This window comes from Rhea americana, mitochondrion (genome assembly GCF_003343005.1).
Source record: "Rhea americana mitochondrion, complete genome".
Taxonomy (NCBI): domain Eukaryota; kingdom Metazoa; phylum Chordata; class Aves; order Rheiformes; family Rheidae; genus Rhea; species Rhea americana.
Window position 1 is genome coordinate 1 of NC_000846.1, and position 16,714 is coordinate 16,714.

A 16,714-nucleotide genomic window follows, 5' to 3' on the forward strand; every position below is an offset into this window, starting at 1 on the left:
GTCCTTATAGCTTAAACCCAAAGCACGGCACTGAAGATGCCGAGATGGTACAACAGTGCCTAAGGACAAAAGACTTAGTCCTAACCTTACTGTTAATTTTCGCTAAACATATACATGCAAGTATCCGCGCACCAGTGTAAATGCCCTCAGCGTCTACCCCACAGACCTAAGGAGCAGGTATCAGGCGCACTACACCGTAGCCCAAGACGCCTTGCTCAGCCACACCCCCACGGGTATTCAGCAGTAATTGACATTAAGCAATAAGTGCAAACTTGACTTAGTTATAGCGACCACCGGGTCGGTAAATCTTGTGCCAGCCACCGCGGTCACACAAGAGACCCGAACTAACAGTAATCGGCGTAAAGTGTGGTAACATGCTATCCAACTAGCTAAGACCAAAATGCAACTAAGCTGTCATAAGCTGACGATGCACTTAAAACCCCCATAAAAATGGTCTCAGTACCCACGATCAATTTAAACCCACGAAAGCTAAGACACAAACTGGGATTAGATACCCCACTATGCTTAGCCCTAAATCCTGATACTTACCCCACCTAAGTATCCGCCCGAGAACTACGAGCACAAACGCTTAAAACTCTAAGGACTTGGCGGTGCCCTAAACCCACCTAGAGGAGCCTGTTCTATAATCGATAACCCACGATACACCCGACCATCTCTTGCCCATGCAGCCTACCTACCGCCGTCCCCAGCCCGCCTTAAGTGAAAGAACAACAGCAGGCATAATAGCTACCCGCTAACAAGACAGGTCAAGGTATAGCATATGGGATGGAAGAAATGGGCTACATTTTCTAATCTAGAACAACCACGGAAGAGGGCATGAAACACCCTCCGAAGGCGGATTTAGCAGTAAAGTAGGATCAGAAAGCCCACTTTAAGCCGGCCCTAGGGCACGTACATACCGCCCGTCACCCTCCTCACAAGCTATCTTACTAAATAAATAATACTATTATCAGCTAAAGATGAGGCAAGTCGTAACAAGGTAAGTGTACCGGAAGGTGCACTTAGCACACCAAGACGTAGCTATAAGCCCAAAGCATTCAGCTTACGCCTGAAAGATGTCTACCCTCTAAGACCGTCTTGAAGCCCATCTCTAGCTCAACCACCCCCCTAAACAATTAATTACGCACCTAAACTAAAACATTTTCCACACCTAGTATAGGCGATAGAAAAGTAACTTGACGCGATAGAGATCTTAGTACCGTAAGGGAAAGATGAAATAACAATGAAAAACCAATAAGCAGAAAACAGCAAAGATCAACCCTTGTACCTTTTGCATCATGATTTAGCGAGAAAACCCAAGCATAATGACTTTAAGCTTGCCACCCCGAAACCCAAGCGAGCTACTTACGAGCAGCTTCCATTGGAGCAAACCCGTCTCTGTGGCAAAAGAGTGGGAAGACTTGTTAGTAGAGGTGAAAAGCCAACCGAGCTGGGTGATAGCTGGTTGCCTGTGAAATGAATCTTAGTTCCCCCCTAATCTCTCCCCCGGGATGTACAATTTACCCCTATCTGAGGAAAAATTAGGAGCTATTTAAAGGAGGTACAGCTCCTTTAAAAAAGAACACAGTCTCTGCCAGAGGGTAAACTATTTTCCCACCCCGCATGTAGGCCTTCAAGCAGCCACCAATAAAGAGTGCGTCAAAGCTCTCTACCCCAAAGATCCAAAAACATCGTGACCCCCTCACCCTTAACAGGCTAACCTATGACTATAGGAGTATTAATGCTAGAATGAGTAATTGGAAGCCCCTTCTCTTAAGCGCCAGCTTACATTATATATTATTAACAGACCCACTCATACCGCTACCATAACAAGACCCAATATTATAATACCCTGTTAACCCGACTCAGGAGCGCTTTCTAGAAAGATTAAAATCTGCAAAAGGAACTAGGCAAATCAAGGGCCCGACTGTTTACCAAAAACATAGCCTTCAGCCAACAACAAGTATTGAAGGTGATGCCTGCCCAGTGACTCACGTTCAACGGCCGCGGTATCCTAACCGTGCAAAGGTAGCGCAATCAATTGTCCCATAAATCGAGACTTGTATGAATGGCTAAACGAGGTCCTAACTGTCTCTTTCAGATAATCAGTGAAATTGATCTTCCTGTGCAAAAGCAGGAATACGAACATAAGACGAGAAGACCCTGTGGAACTTAAAAATCAAGGGCCAACGCATTAACCCACCTACCCATTGGGCTCACTCCTCTGCGACACTGGCCCTCATTTTTCGGTTGGGGCGACCTTGGAGAAAAAAGAATCCTCCAAAAACAAGACCACAAATCTTAACCTAGAGCCACATCTCGAAGTGCAAACAGTACCCAGACCCAATACAATTGATTAATGAACCAAGCTACCCCAGGGATAACAGCGCAATCTCCTTCAAGAGCCCCTATCGACAAGGAGGTTTACGACCTCGATGTTGGATCAGGACATCCTAATGGTGCAGCAGCTATTAAGGGTTCGTTTGTTCAACGATTAATAGTCCTACGTGATCTGAGTTCAGACCGGAGCAATCCAGGTCGGTTTCTATCTATGACACACTCTTCCTAGTACGAAAGGACCGGAAAAGTGAGGCCAATACCAACCAGCACGCCTCCTCTCTAATTAGTGAAGCCAGCTAAACTAAGAAGAGAACTCACCCGACCCCATACCCTAGAAAAGGGCTAGCTAGAGTGGCAGAGCTCGGTAAATGCAGAAGGCTTAAGCCCTTTACCCAGAGGTTCAAATCCTCTCCCTAGCTTTTAGTCAACAATGTGACTCACCACATCAAACTACCTAATTATGTCCCTGTCATATGCTATCCCAATTCTAATCGCAGTGGCCTTCCTCACACTGGTCGAACGAAAAGTCCTAAGCTACATGCAAGCCCGAAAAGGGCCTAACATTGTAGGCCCGTTCGGGCTCTTACAGCCCGTAGCAGACGGGATTAAGCTATTTATTAAAGAGCCAATTCGCCCTACAACTTCCTCCCCTCTCCTATTTATTGCAACCCCCATTCTGGCCCTATTACTAGCCATCACCATCTGAATCCCCCTCCCTCTCCCTTTCTCCCTCACTGATTTAAATCTTGGACTGCTATTTCTACTGTCCATATCCAGCTTGGCAGTTTACTCAATCTTATGGTCAGGCTGAGCCTCAAACTCAAAATACGCCCTCATTGGGGCTCTACGAGCAGTGGCTCAGACCATCTCATATGAAGTAACACTAGCAATCATCCTCCTATCTGTAATCGTTCTAAGTGGGAATTATACGCTCAGCACCCTCGCAGTCGCTCAGGAACCCCTCTTCCTAATCTTCGCTACCTGACCCCTAGCAATGATATGATATATCTCCACGCTTGCAGAGACAAACCGAGCCCCCTTTGACTTAACTGAAGGAGAGTCAGAACTTGTCTCAGGATTTAATGTAGAATACGCCGCTGGCCCTTTTGCCCTATTCTTCCTAGCCGAGTACGCTAACATCATACTGATAAACATATTAACCACTATCCTATTCCTCAACCCCAGCTCCCTTAACCTCCCACCCGAGCTATTTCCTATAGCTCTGGCCACTAACACCCTCATACTATCTTCAGGATTCCTATGGATCCGAGCCTCCTATCCACGCTTTCGCTACGACCAACTAATGCACCTTCTATGAAAAAACTTTTTACCCCTGACGCTAGCCCTATGCCTGTGACACGCTAGCTTACCCATCTCCTATGCTGGTCTCCCCCCTTACCTAAGGAAGCCTAAGGAAATGTGCCTGAACTAAAGGGTCACTATGATAAAGTGAACATGGAGGTCCACCAGCCCTCTCATTTCCTAAACCCCAGAAAACTTAGAAAAGTAGGAATCGAACCTACACAAAGGAGATCAAAACTCCTCATACTTCCTCTATATTATTTTCTAGTAAGGTCAGCTAATCAAGCTATCGGGCCCATACCCCGAAAATGATGGTTTAACCCCTTCCCTTGCTAATGAACCCACACGCTAAATTAATCACTCTCCTTAGCCTTATCCTCGGTACGACAATCACTATCTCAAGCAACCACTGAGTGCTAGCCTGAACGGGCTTAGAGATCAATACCCTCGCAATTATCCCCCTCATCACCAAATCCCACCACCCTCGAGCTGTAGAAGCCTCCATCAAGTACTTCCTAGTCCAAGCTTCCGCTTCAGCCCTAGTCCTATTCTCAAGCATAACCAACGCTTGAGCTACAGGTCAATGAGACCTTACCCAACTAACCCAGCCAACCTCCTGCCTCCTGCTGACAACAGCCATCGCCATAAAACTAGGTTTAGCCCCCTTCCATTTCTGGTTCCCAGAAGTCCTCCAAGGTTCTTCCCTAACCACCGCCCTCCTACTATCCACAGTAATAAAACTCCCCCCACTAACCATCCTCTTCATAGTCTCACCCTCATTAAACCCCCCAGTACTGACCACCCTAGCCCTCATTTCAGCTGCGCTGGGTGGATGAATAGGCCTAAACCAAACACAGACCCGCAAAATCCTAGCTTTCTCATCTATCTCCCACCTAGGCTGAATAACCGTAATCATCGCCTATGACCCCAAGCTAACAATCCTGACCTTCTATCTCTATGTCTTCATAACAGCAGCAGTCTTCCTATCCCTTCACACTACTAAAACCCTGAAACTATCCACAATAATAACATCTTGAACAAAAACCCCAATTCTTAATGCCACCCTAATACTAGCACTCCTATCTCTAGCTGGACTCCCTCCGCTCACAGGATTTGCACCTAAATGACTTATTCTGCAAGAGCTGACCAAACAGCAAATAACACCAACAGCAACTATCATCGCCATACTATCCCTACTAGGCCTTTTCTTCTACCTACGCCTCGCATACTATGCAACAATTACCCTACCTCCCAACTCTGCCAACCACATGAAGCAATGACGAACTAACAAACCCTCTACCACCCCCACTGCCATCTTCGCAGCCCTCTCAGCCACTCTGCTGCCTATCTCCCCAATAATCCTCACCTCCATTTAGAAACTTAGGATAACTATAAACCAAGGGCCTTCAAAGCCCTAAATAAGAGTTAAAGCCTCTTAGTTTCTGCTAAGACCAACAGGATATTAACCTGTATCTCCCGAATGCAAATCAGACGCTTTAATTAAGCTAAGGCCTTCACTAGACAGATGGGCCTCGATCCCATAATAATCTAGTTAACAGCTAAATGCCCTATCCAACAGGCTTCTGTCTAATAAGACTCCGGCACACATTTAATGCGCATCGATGAGCTTGCAACTCAACATGAACTTCACTACGGAGTCGATAAGAAGAGGAATTAAACCTCTGTAAAAAGGACTACAGCCTAACGCTTAACCACTCAGCCATCTTACCTGTGACCTTCATTACCCGATGACTTTTCTCAACCAATCACAAAGATATCGGTACACTGTACCTTATCTTCGGCGCATGAGCAGGCATAGTAGGCACCGCCCTCAGCCTTCTCATCCGTGCAGAACTCGGCCAACCAGGAACCCTCCTAGGAGACGACCAAATCTACAATGTTATCGTCACTGCCCACGCTTTCGTCATAATCTTCTTTATAGTAATACCTGTAATGATCGGAGGCTTCGGAAACTGACTGGTCCCCCTTATAATCGGCGCCCCAGATATAGCTTTCCCCCGAATAAACAACATAAGCTTCTGACTTCTCCCTCCCTCATTTCTTCTCTTACTCGCATCATCTACAGTCGAAGCAGGAGCCGGAACAGGATGAACTGTCTACCCCCCATTAGCTGGCAACCTCGCCCATGCTGGTGCCTCCGTAGACCTGGCCATCTTCTCTCTCCACCTAGCAGGGGTCTCCTCTATTCTAGGGGCCATCAACTTCATCACTACTGCAATCAATATAAAACCCCCAGCCCTCTCACAGTATCAAACACCTTTATTTGTGTGATCTGTCCTAATTACAGCCATCCTACTGCTCTTATCTCTTCCAGTCCTCGCCGCCGGTATCACTATGCTTCTTACAGATCGGAACCTCAACACCACATTCTTTGACCCTGCAGGAGGAGGAGACCCAGTTCTATACCAACATCTATTCTGGTTCTTTGGACACCCTGAAGTCTATATCTTGATCCTCCCAGGTTTCGGAATAATCTCGCACGTAGTAACCTACTATGCAGGCAAAAAAGAGCCATTCGGCTACATAGGGATAGTCTGAGCAATACTCTCAATCGGCTTTTTAGGATTTATTGTATGGGCCCACCACATGTTTACCGTAGGAATAGACGTAGACACTCGAGCCTACTTCACATCTGCCACTATAATCATCGCTATCCCAACTGGTATTAAAGTATTCAGCTGACTAGCTACCCTGCACGGAGGGACAATTAAATGAGATCCGCCTATCCTATGAGCTCTAGGCTTTATCTTCCTATTTACCATTGGAGGTCTAACGGGCATTGTCTTAGCGAACTCCTCCTTAGATATTGCCCTTCATGACACCTACTATGTAGTAGCCCACTTCCACTACGTCCTCTCTATAGGTGCTGTCTTTGCCATTCTAGCTGGCTTCACACACTGATTCCCCCTATTCACCGGCTACACCCTTCACCCCACATGAGCCAAAGCTCACTTCGGAGTCATGTTTACAGGGGTTAATCTGACCTTCTTCCCCCAACACTTCCTGGGCCTAGCTGGGATGCCACGACGATACTCCGACTACCCAGATGCGTACACGCTATGAAACACAATGTCCTCAATCGGCTCTCTAATCTCCATGACAGCCGTAATCATACTAATATTTATTATCTGAGAAGCATTCTCCTCAAAACGAAAAGTTCTCCGACCTGAACTAATTACCACCAACATCGAGTGAATCCACGGCTGCCCTCCTCCACATCACACCTTTGAAGAGCCAGCCTATGTCCAAGTCCAAGAAAGGAAGGAATCGAACCTCCACGCACTGGTTTCAAGCCAGCTGCACTAACCACTTATGCTTCTTTCTTATGAGACGTTAGTAAATACATTACATGACCTTGTCAAGGCCAAATCACAGGTTAAAACCCTGTACATCTCATGTGGCCAACCCATCTCAATTCGGATTCCAAGACGCATCGTCCCCAATCATGGAAGAACTAGTTGAATTCCATGACCACGCCCTCATAGTCGCTCTAGCAATTTGCAGCTTAGTCCTCTACCTACTCTCCCTCATATTAATAGAAAAACTGTCATCAAACACAGTCGACGCACAAGAAGTAGAATTGATCTGAACCATCCTACCAGCCATTGTCCTTATTCTACTTGCCCTTCCATCCCTACAAATTCTCTACATAATAGATGAAATCGACGAGCCCGACCTGACCCTAAAAGCCATCGGCCATCAATGATACTGATCCTACGAATACACAGACTTTAAAGATCTTGCATTCGACTCCTACATAATCCCCACTACAGAGCTACCATCAGGACACTTCCGCCTACTAGAAGTAGACCACCGCGTTGTTGTCCCAATAGAATCCCCTATCCGGGTTATCGTTACCGCCGGCGACGTCCTCCACTCATGAGCAGTCCCCACCCTAGGTGTAAAAACCGATGCAATCCCCGGACGATTAAACCAAACCTCGTTCATCACGACCCGACCCGGAATTTTCTACGGCCAATGCTCAGAAATTTGTGGGGCAAACCATAGCTACATGCCTATCGTAGTTGAATCAACCCCTCTCACACACTTCGAGAGTTGATCCTCACTTTTATCCTCCTCCTCATCATTAAGAAGCTATGTAACAGCACTAGCCTTTTAAGCTAGAGAAAGAGGAATACCCCCTCCTTAATGGTATGCCCCAGCTCAACCCAAACCCATGATTCTTCATCATAATCATATCCTGAGCAGTCTTCCTACTGCTCATCCAGCCAAAACTCCTATCATTCACCCACACAAACCTCCCATCCAACAAACCCCTATCTACCCCTAACCCAACCCCCTGAACCTGACCATGAACCTAAGCTTCTTTGACCAATTCGCTAGCCCCCAACTACTAGGAATCCCCCTAATCCTACTCTCAATACTATTCCCTGCCTTACTACTCCCGTCCCCAGGCAATCGCTGAGTCACCAATCGCTTCTCCACCCTCCAATCATGATTCCTTCAACTAATCACAAAACAATTAATAATGCCCTTAAATAAGTCAGGACATAAATGGGCACTCACACTCTCATCCCTAATAACCCTACTCCTGTTAATTAATCTTCTAGGCTTACTACCATACACATTCACTCCAACCACCCAACTCTCCATGAACATAGCACTAGCCTTTCCTCTCTGACTAGCAACTCTCCTCACGGGCTTACGAAACCAACCATCCATCTCCCTAGGCCACCTTCTACCAGAAGGAACCCCTACACCCCTCATCCCCGCTCTAATCCTCATTGAAACAACAAGCCTACTCATCCGCCCCCTAGCCCTAGGTGTCCGCCTCACAGCTAACCTTACAGCAGGCCATCTCCTAATCCAACTCATCTCCACCGCTACCCTAGCCCTCCTCCCCATCCTGCCCTCCATCTCTATCCTAACAGCAACCATTCTACTCCTACTGACGATCCTAGAAGTAGCAGTAGCCATAATTCAGGCCTACGTATTTGTACTCCTACTAAGCCTCTACTTACAGGAAAACATTTAATGGCACACCAAGCTCACTCCTATCACTTAGTAGACCCTAGCCCCTGACCAATCTTTGGCGCTGCTGCCGCCCTTTTAACGACCTCCGGGCTGATCATATGATTCCATTACAGCTCAATGCATCTCCTAACCCTAGGCCTGCTATCCATACTGTTAGTAATACTACAATGATGACGAGATATCGTACGAGAAAGCACCTTCCAAGGACATCACACCCCCACAGTCCAAAAAGGCCTACGATACGGAATAATCCTATTCATTACATCCGAAGCATTCTTCTTCCTAGGCTTCTTCTGAGCCTTCTTCCACTCAAGCTTAGCTCCAACCCCTGAGCTAGGAGGACTATGACCTCCTACAGGAATCAAACCCCTTAATCCCCTAGAAGTCCCTCTCCTTAATACTGCAATTCTCCTCGCCTCCGGAGTCACCGTAACATGAGCCCACCACAGCATCACTGAAGGAAACCGAAAACAGGCAATTCATGCACTCTCCCTAACAATCCTGCTAGGCTTCTACTTCACTGCTCTCCAAGCTATAGAATACCACGAAGCTTCATTCTCAATCGCCGATGGCGTTTATGGCTCCACATTCTTCGTAGCCACAGGGTTCCATGGACTGCACGTTATCATCGGATCCTCCTTCCTCACCGTCTGCCTTCTACGACTTATTAAATTCCACTTCACATCAGGACACCACTTTGGATTTGAAGCAGCAGCCTGATACTGACACTTCGTAGACGTCATCTGATTATTCCTCTACATAACCATCTACTGATGAGGATCATGCTCTTCTAGTATACTCATTACAATTGACTTCCAATCTCTAAAATCTGGTGCAACCCCAGAGAAGAGCAATAAACATAGTCTCATTTATACTTCTCCTCTCCCTTACACTAAGTGCCATCCTTACAACACTAAACTTCTGATTAGCCCAAACAAACCCTGATGCAGAAAAACTCTCCCCCTACGAATGTGGCTTTGACCCTCTAGGCTCTGCTCGACTCCCCTTTTCAATCCGATTCTTCCTCAGTAGCCATCCTATTCCTCCTTTTTGATCTAGAAATCGCCCTACTTCTCCCACTCCCATGAGCAATTCAACTCCCCCACCCCTTACTGACCCTCCTCTGAACCTCCATTCTCCTCGCCCTGCTTACACTGGGCCTAGTCTACGAATGAGCCCAAGGAGGCCTAGAGTGAGCAGAATAGCCAGAAAGTTAGTCTAATTAAGACAGCTGATTTCGGCTCAGCAGATTATAGAGAATACTATAACTTTCTTATGTCCCTACTGCACTTAAGCTTCTACTCAGCATTCGCCCTGAGCAGCCTAGGTCTGGCCTTCCATCGAACCCACTTCATCTCAGCCCTGCTCTGTCTAGAAGGCATAATGCTCGCCCTATACATTGCCCTCTCAACCTGACCTATCCAAACCCACACTCCCTCGTTCACCCTGGTCCCCATCCTCATACTAGCCTTCTCCGCTTGCGAAGCAGGCATAGGGCTGGCCATACTAGTGGCATCTACTCGAACCCACGGCTCCGACCACCTCCACAACCTCAACCTCCTACAATGCTAAAAATCATTATCCCAACAATCATACTCCTGCCCATAACCCTCCTCTCACCCCCCAACTTCTTGTGAACAAACACTACCGCCTATAGCCTCCTAATCGCCACCATCAGCCTGCAATGACTTCACCCAACATACTTTCCTCATAAAAACCTCTCCGTATGAACAGGCATTGACCAAATCTCAGCCCCTCTTCTAGTTCTCTCTTGCTGACTGCTTCCTCTCATACTCATAGCCAGCCAGAACCACCTTCAACAAGAACCCCTAACACGAAAACGCATCTTCATTGCCACCCTAATCACAATTCAACCTTTTATCCTCCTAGCCTTCTCAGCCACCGAGCTAATCCTATTCTATATCTCATTCGAAGCAACCCTAATCCCCACCCTAATCTTAATCACCCGATGAGGAAATCAACCAGAACGACTTAGTGCTGGCATTTACCTCCTATTCTACACTCTAATCAGCTCCCTCCCACTCCTCACCACACTCCTATATCTTCACGCGCAGACCGGTACCCTACATCTACCCACCCTAGAACTAACTCAACCCCCACTGACATACTCATGGACCGGCACCCTATCCGGACTAGCCCTCCTAATAACATTCATAGTAAAAGCACCTCTATACGGCCTCCACCTCTGACTGCCTAAAGCTCACGTAGAGGCTCCCATTGCAGGTTCTATACTCCTAGCAGCCCTCCTATTAAAACTAGGCGGATATGGCATTATACGTATTACTCTACTAACTGGCCCCCTCACAAGCCACCTATGCTACCCCTTCTTGGCCTTCGCCCTATGAGGCGCACTAATAACCAGCTCAATCTGCCTTCGCCAGACCGACCTAAAATCACTCATTGCATACTCCTCCGTAAGCCACATAGGCCTTGTCATCGCGGCCTGCATGATCCAAACTGACTGAGCATTCTCAGGAGCCATAATCCTCATAATCTCACACGGCTTGACCTCCTCCATACTATTCTGCCTAGCCAACACCAACTACGAACGAACACATAGCCGCATCCTACTCCTAGCACGAGGCCTACAGCCCCTTCTTCCTCTCATGGGCACATGATGACTACTAGCTAACCTCACAAATATAGCACTCCCGCCCACTACCAATTTAATAGCAGAACTCACAATCATGGTCGCACTCTTCAACTGATCCCCATTCACTATCATCCTGACCGGCCTCGCAACACTTCTCACCGCCTCATACACCCTCTTTATGCTCCTAATGACCCAACGTGGGCCACTACCCACCTTCATCTCATCAATCCCAAGCTCAAATACACGAGAGCACCTACTAATAACCCTCCACATTCTCCCCATACTCCTCCTCATACTAAAACCAGAACTTATCACAGGGGCTCTCTAATGCAAATATAGTTTCAACCCAAACATTAGATTGTGATTCTAAAAATAGAAGTTAAAACCTTCTTATCTGCCGAGGGGTGGTTTAACCAGCAAGAACTGCTAATTCCTGCATCTGAGTCTAGACCCTCAGCCCCCTCACTTTTAAAGGATAAGAGTAATCCACTGGTCTTAGGAGCCATTCATCTTGGTGCAACTCCAAGTAAAAGTAATGGAGACTACCCTTCTCCTCAACACCTCCATACTTCTTCTACTAACAACCCTCCTCACACCAATTATCTTACCCCTCCTTATTCCCAACTTCCAAAACACACCTTCCACCATCACATCCACCGTCAAAACAGCCTTCTTCCTCAGTCTTCTCCCCATATTCATCTTCATCTACTCTGGCACCGAAACTATCGTCTCCCACTGACACTGAAACTTTACCCCTAACTTCAAAATTCCCCTAAGCTTCAAAATAGACCAATACTCCATACTATTTTTCCCTATCGCCCTGTTCGTAACCTGATCCATCCTCCAATTCGCCACATGATACATAGCTTCAGAACCCCACATTACTAAATTCTTTACCTACCTCCTAATCTTCCTCATTGCTATACTAACCCTAACGATTGCCAACAACATATTTATGTTATTTATTGGCTGAGAAGGCGTAGGAATCATGTCATTTCTTCTCATTGGCTGATGGCACGGACGAGCAGAAGCCAACACAGCCGCCCTCCAAGCCGTAATCTACAACCGTATTGGAGACGTAGGCCTAATCCTCAGCATAGCCTGACTTGCCTCTACCTTAAACACATGGGAAATTCACCAAGTCTCCTATGAAACCCACCTCCCAATACTCCCCCTCCTAGGCCTCATCCTAGCGGCAACAGGAAAATCAGCCCAGTTTGGCCTGCACCCATGACTACCTGCAGCTATAGAAGGCCCCACACCTGTTTCAGCCTTACTCCACTCAAGCACAATAGTCGTAGCAGGGATCTTCCTACTCATCCGTACTCACCCCCTATTAGCCACAAACCAGACAGCCCTAACCACATGCCTGTGCCTAGGAGCCCTATCTACCCTATTCGCTGCTACATGCGCCCTCACCCAAAACGACATCAAAAAAATCATCGCCTTCTCTACATCCAGCCAACTAGGGCTCATAATAGTAACCATCGGACTCAATCTCCCTCAACTAGCCTTCTTCCATATCTCAACCCACGCCTTCTTCAAAGCTATACTATTCCTATGCTCCGGTTCAATCATCCACAGCCTGGGCGGGGAACAGGACATCCGAAAAATAGGAGGACTACAAAAACTTCTCCCAACAACCACCTCCTGCCTCACTGTCGGTAATCTGGCCCTAATAGGGACTCCATTCCTCGCCGGCTTCTACTCAAAAGACCTCATTATCGAAAGTCTAAACAATTCCTACCTGAACACCTGAGCCTTACTGCTCACCCTCCTAGCCACCTCCTTCACCGCCACCTATAGCCTCCGCATAACCCTCTTAGTTCAAACAGGACACCCTCGAATCCCCCCTGTAACCCCCATCAACGAAAACACCCCAACCGTCATCAACCCTATCTCCCGACTCGCACTGGGCAGCATCATGGCCGGCCTTCTCATCACATCCAATATCCTCCCCACTAAAACTCTCCCCATAACCATACCTGCCATTACAAAAACAGCTGCCATCCTCGTCACAATTCTCGGCATTCTCTTATCTCTAGAACTATCAAACATAACACACAACCTCACCCTTCCCAAACAAAACATCTATTCAAACTTCTCCTTAACCCTCGGCTATTTCAACCCCTTAACACACCGTCTCACTCCCACAAAATTCCTCTCCAGCGGACAAAAAATTGCCTCCCACTTAATTGACCTCTCCTGATACAAAAAAATAGGACCAGAAGGACTAGCTGATCTTCAACTCATGGCCTCCAAGACCTCCACTCACCTGCACACCGGACTTATCAAAACCTACCTAGGGACATTCGCCCTATCCATCCTCACTCTCCTCCTACTCACCCAATAAACCCCAAATCCAATGGCCCCCAATATCCGAAAATCCCACCCCCTACTAAAAATTATCAACAGCTCCTTAATCGACCTCCCCTCCCCCTCAAACATCTCAACCTGATGAAACTTCGGCTCCCTTCTAGGAATCTGCCTCATCACCCAAATCCTAACAGGCCTCCTCCTAGCTATACATTACACAGCGGACACCTCATTAGCCTTCTCATCCGTAGCCCACACCTGCCGCAACGTCCAATATGGTTGACTGATCCGCAATCTCCATGCAAACGGTGCATCCTTCTTCTTCATCTGCATCTACCTTCACATCGGCCGAGGATTCTACTACGGCTCATATCTCTACAAGGAGACCTGAAACACCGGAGTCGTCCTCCTACTAACCTTAATGGCAACTGCTTTCGTAGGTTATGTCCTACCATGAGGACAAATATCATTCTGAGGAGCTACAGTTATTACCAATCTATTCTCAGCCATCCCGTACATCGGACAAACCTTGGTAGAATGAGCTTGAGGGGGGTTTTCAGTAGACAACCCTACCCTAACCCGATTCTTCGCCCTGCACTTCCTTCTCCCCTTCCTAATCGCAGGCATTACTCTTATCCACCTCACCTTCCTACACGAAACCGGGTCCAACAACCCCTTAGGAATCGTATCTCACTCTGACAAAATCCCATTCCACCCCTACTTCTCCCTAAAAGATGCCCTAGGACTAGCTCTCATATTTATCCCGCTCCTAACCCTAGCCTTCTTCTCACCCAACCTCCTAGGGGACCCAGAAAACTTCACCCCAGCCAACCCCCTAGTTACACCCCCTCACATCAAGCCAGAATGATATTTCCTATTTGCTTACGCCATCTTACGCTCCATCCCCAACAAACTAGGAGGCGTCCTTGCCCTAGCAGCCTCCGTCCTAATCCTATTTCTTATCCCCTTTCTCCATAAGTCCAAGCAACGCTCCATGACATTCCGACCCCTCTCTCAAATCCTATTCTGACTCCTCGTAGCCAATCTACTTATCCTAACATGAATTGGCAGCCAACCCGTAGAACACCCCTTCATCATCATCGGCCAAATAGCCTCCTTCTCATACTTCCTTATCCTCCTAATTCTATTCCCAGCCATCGGAGCCCTAGAAAATAAAATGCTCTACTAACTAATACTCTAATAGTTTATAAAAAACATTGGTCTTGTAAACCAAAGAGTGAAGGCCGCACCCCTTCTTAGAGTATTCACCCCCTCAGAAAAAGAGGACTTAAACCTCTACCTCCAGCTCCCAAAGCTGATATTCTCTATTAAACTATCTTCTGCCAATCGCCTAACCCCTAAACAGCCCGAATCGCCCCCCGAGATAATCCACGCACTAACTCCAATACTACAAACAAAGTCAACAACAGCCCCCACCCGGCGATCAAAAACAGCCCGGCCCCCCAAGAATAGAACACCGCCACCCCGCTAAAATCCATCCGGACTAATACAGCCCCCTCCGAGTCTACAGTATTGACCCCCCAAAGTTCACTCCCCATCCCCCCTCCCACCACCACCCCTACAAGCACCACCAACAGTAACCCCCCGCTATACCCCAAAACCCGCCAGTCCCCCCAAGCCTCGGGAAAAGGGTCGGCGGCCAAAGAAACAGAGTACACAAAGACCACTAACATCCCCCCTAAATACACCAGGAACAGCACTAAAGAGATAAAAGAGACCCCTAAACTCAATAGCCACCCACACCCTACAAGCGATCCAACCACCAACCCTAAAAGCCCATAATAGGGGGAAGGGTTGGACGCTACAGCTAGTGCTCCTAGAATAAAACTCACCCCTATAAAAAAGACAAAATATGAAGTCATTATAATTCCTGCTTGGGCACTATCCAAGACCTATGGTCTGAAAAACCATCGTTGTAACTCAACTACAGAAACTACCCCCCCCTACCCCCCCATGAAAGAGCATGAGAGAACTATTTATGTATTATTGTACATTCATTTACTAACCCCATTTACAGTTATTAAGCATGTACTAATACCTAATCTTGGACTAAACCCATAAATATGTAAACTGACATACCCTTATTTCCCCCATTATAGTCTAGTACATCCTTCACTTCCTTGTACTAAACCCATTACAGAGATATCCCGTACATGGGACTATGTAAGATTAACCGGACATGGGACTAGAAGAGCTTAACAGGACTGAGGACATACCCATAAACCCGAAATTAACTTGACCTCTCCAACTGGAAGTAGTACCCAGTACACTCCATCCATGTTCAATAGACATACCATCTCCATTTAATCGTCCCGTACGGGAATGTGATCACTGGTATCAGATGGATTTCTTGATAGTGCACATCACGAGAAATCAGCAACCCGTTGCATAAAATATCCGACATGACTAGCTTCAGGATCATTCTTTCCCCCTACCCCGGTCCATAACTTGGACACTTGGTGCCTCTGGTTCCTACTTCAGGGCCATTTCTCGGTAGTTCCCCTGAGCCTAAAGGCCTGACTTTCACGAGACATCTGGTATTGTTATATATCACCATCTCACCCTTAATCGCGACATCCATATACGCCTTCTCTCATTTGGTTCCCTTTTTTTTTTGGGGGATCTTCAGGCTACCCCTGGTACACGCTCCGCGCGTCAAAAGACACACAATCTAGGTCTGGACATCAATGGTCCTCGGTTATCGTCTCTCCCGTCAAGCTAATTAATGAGACGGTTGAAGTATATCTGGTAGCATTCGGACTCTGATGCACTTGCATCAACATTAGATTTTGGGACTTCCACAGCCTATTAGGGGTTGATTATCTAGTGAATGCTCGTTGGACATGACCACCCTTATATCTCCACTTTCTCTTATTTTTCAACTATACCCACCTTTTTATTCCACATTTATATTTATTCGATTCTCAAATTACCCACCCACACCGCTGGGGTTACATTAAAAATTTCTCCGCAGTATATAGACATTCAACCGAACCTGCCTTAAACCCACTACTCCCCCCAACAAACAAACAAACAAACAAACAAACAAACAAACAAACAAACAAACAAACAAACAAACAAACAAACAAACAAACACCATCATCC

The 16,714-nt window shown here is 46.9% G+C and overlaps 13 protein-coding genes across 13 annotated transcripts, besides 25 other annotated features; 12 read left to right on the forward strand and 1 right to left on the reverse strand. All coding sequences in view use genetic code 2, as the record gives it.

The window, feature by feature from the left end:
• Positions 1–68, forward strand: a tRNA (tRNA-Phe).
• Positions 69–1,031, forward strand: an rRNA (s-rRNA).
• Positions 1,032–1,102, forward strand: a tRNA (tRNA-Val).
• Positions 1,103–2,685, forward strand: an rRNA (l-rRNA).
• Positions 2,686–2,759, forward strand: a tRNA (tRNA-Leu).
• Positions 2,760–2,770: 11 nt separating this feature from the next.
• On the forward strand, positions 2,771–3,745 carry ND1 (NADH dehydrogenase subunit 1). Its single transcript has one exon. The coding sequence runs from the start codon at positions 2,771–2,773 to the stop codon at positions 3,743–3,745; it is 975 nt and encodes a 324-aa protein (NP_007523.1).
• Positions 3,746–3,753: 8 nt separating this feature from the next.
• Positions 3,754–3,824, forward strand: a tRNA (tRNA-Ile).
• Positions 3,825–3,838: 14 nt separating this feature from the next.
• Positions 3,839–3,909, reverse strand: a tRNA (tRNA-Gln).
• Positions 3,909–3,977, forward strand: a tRNA (tRNA-Met).
• ND2 (NADH dehydrogenase subunit 2) lies at positions 3,978–5,018 on the forward strand. Its single transcript has one exon. It carries the CDS (start codon positions 3,978–3,980, stop codon positions 5,016–5,018), a length of 1,041 nt encoding a protein of 346 aa, NP_007524.1.
• Positions 5,017–5,087, forward strand: a tRNA (tRNA-Trp).
• Position 5,088: 1 nt separating this feature from the next.
• Positions 5,089–5,157, reverse strand: a tRNA (tRNA-Ala).
• A 2-nt stretch (positions 5,158–5,159) lies between these two features.
• Positions 5,160–5,232, reverse strand: a tRNA (tRNA-Asn).
• Positions 5,233–5,235: 3 nt separating this feature from the next.
• Positions 5,236–5,302, reverse strand: a tRNA (tRNA-Cys).
• Positions 5,302–5,372, reverse strand: a tRNA (tRNA-Tyr).
• A 1-nt stretch (position 5,373) lies between these two features.
• On the forward strand, positions 5,374–6,924 carry COX1 (cytochrome c oxidase subunit I). The gene has a single exon. It carries the CDS (start codon positions 5,374–5,376, stop codon positions 6,922–6,924), a length of 1,551 nt encoding a protein of 516 aa, NP_007525.1.
• Positions 6,916–6,988, reverse strand: a tRNA (tRNA-Ser).
• Positions 6,989–6,990: 2 nt separating this feature from the next.
• Positions 6,991–7,059, forward strand: a tRNA (tRNA-Asp).
• Position 7,060: 1 nt separating this feature from the next.
• Positions 7,061–7,748, forward strand: COX2 (cytochrome c oxidase subunit II). The gene has a single exon. A coding segment is annotated over exon 1 (688 nt).
• Positions 7,749–7,816, forward strand: a tRNA (tRNA-Lys).
• Position 7,817: 1 nt separating this feature from the next.
• Positions 7,818–7,985, forward strand: ATP8 (ATP synthase F0 subunit 8). Its single transcript has one exon. It carries the CDS (start codon positions 7,818–7,820, stop codon positions 7,983–7,985), a length of 168 nt encoding a protein of 55 aa, NP_007527.1.
• On the forward strand, positions 7,976–8,659 carry ATP6 (ATP synthase F0 subunit 6). The gene has a single exon. The coding sequence runs from the start codon at positions 7,976–7,978 to the stop codon at positions 8,657–8,659; it is 684 nt and encodes a 227-aa protein (NP_007528.1).
• Positions 8,659–9,442, forward strand: COX3 (cytochrome c oxidase subunit III). Its single transcript has one exon. A coding segment is annotated over exon 1 (784 nt).
• Positions 9,443–9,511, forward strand: a tRNA (tRNA-Gly).
• ND3 (NADH dehydrogenase subunit 3) lies at positions 9,512–9,863 on the forward strand. Its single transcript is given in 2 exon segments — positions 9,512–9,685; positions 9,687–9,863. Coding segments are annotated over 2 exon segments (351 nt in total).
• Positions 9,864–9,865: 2 nt separating this feature from the next.
• Positions 9,866–9,933, forward strand: a tRNA (tRNA-Arg).
• Positions 9,934–10,230, forward strand: ND4L (NADH dehydrogenase subunit 4L). Its single transcript has one exon. It carries the CDS (start codon positions 9,934–9,936, stop codon positions 10,228–10,230), a length of 297 nt encoding a protein of 98 aa, NP_007531.1.
• ND4 (NADH dehydrogenase subunit 4) lies at positions 10,224–11,600 on the forward strand. The gene has a single exon. The coding sequence runs from the start codon at positions 10,224–10,226 to the stop codon at positions 11,598–11,600; it is 1,377 nt and encodes a 458-aa protein (NP_007532.1).
• A 1-nt stretch (position 11,601) lies between these two features.
• Positions 11,602–11,671, forward strand: a tRNA (tRNA-His).
• Positions 11,672–11,737, forward strand: a tRNA (tRNA-Ser).
• Positions 11,737–11,807, forward strand: a tRNA (tRNA-Leu).
• Positions 11,808–13,625, forward strand: ND5 (NADH dehydrogenase subunit 5). The gene has a single exon. It carries the CDS (start codon positions 11,808–11,810, stop codon positions 13,623–13,625), a length of 1,818 nt encoding a protein of 605 aa, NP_007533.1.
• Positions 13,626–13,637: 12 nt separating this feature from the next.
• CYTB (cytochrome b) lies at positions 13,638–14,777 on the forward strand. The gene has a single exon. The coding sequence runs from the start codon at positions 13,638–13,640 to the stop codon at positions 14,775–14,777; it is 1,140 nt and encodes a 379-aa protein (NP_007534.1).
• A 5-nt stretch (positions 14,778–14,782) lies between these two features.
• Positions 14,783–14,852, forward strand: a tRNA (tRNA-Thr).
• Positions 14,853–14,861: 9 nt separating this feature from the next.
• Positions 14,862–14,931, reverse strand: a tRNA (tRNA-Pro).
• A 15-nt stretch (positions 14,932–14,946) lies between these two features.
• Positions 14,947–15,471, reverse strand: ND6 (NADH dehydrogenase subunit 6). The gene has a single exon. The coding sequence runs from the start codon at positions 15,469–15,471 to the stop codon at positions 14,947–14,949; it is 525 nt and encodes a 174-aa protein (NP_007535.1).
• A 3-nt stretch (positions 15,472–15,474) lies between these two features.
• Positions 15,475–15,543, reverse strand: a tRNA (tRNA-Glu).
• Positions 15,544–16,714: a sequence feature (control region).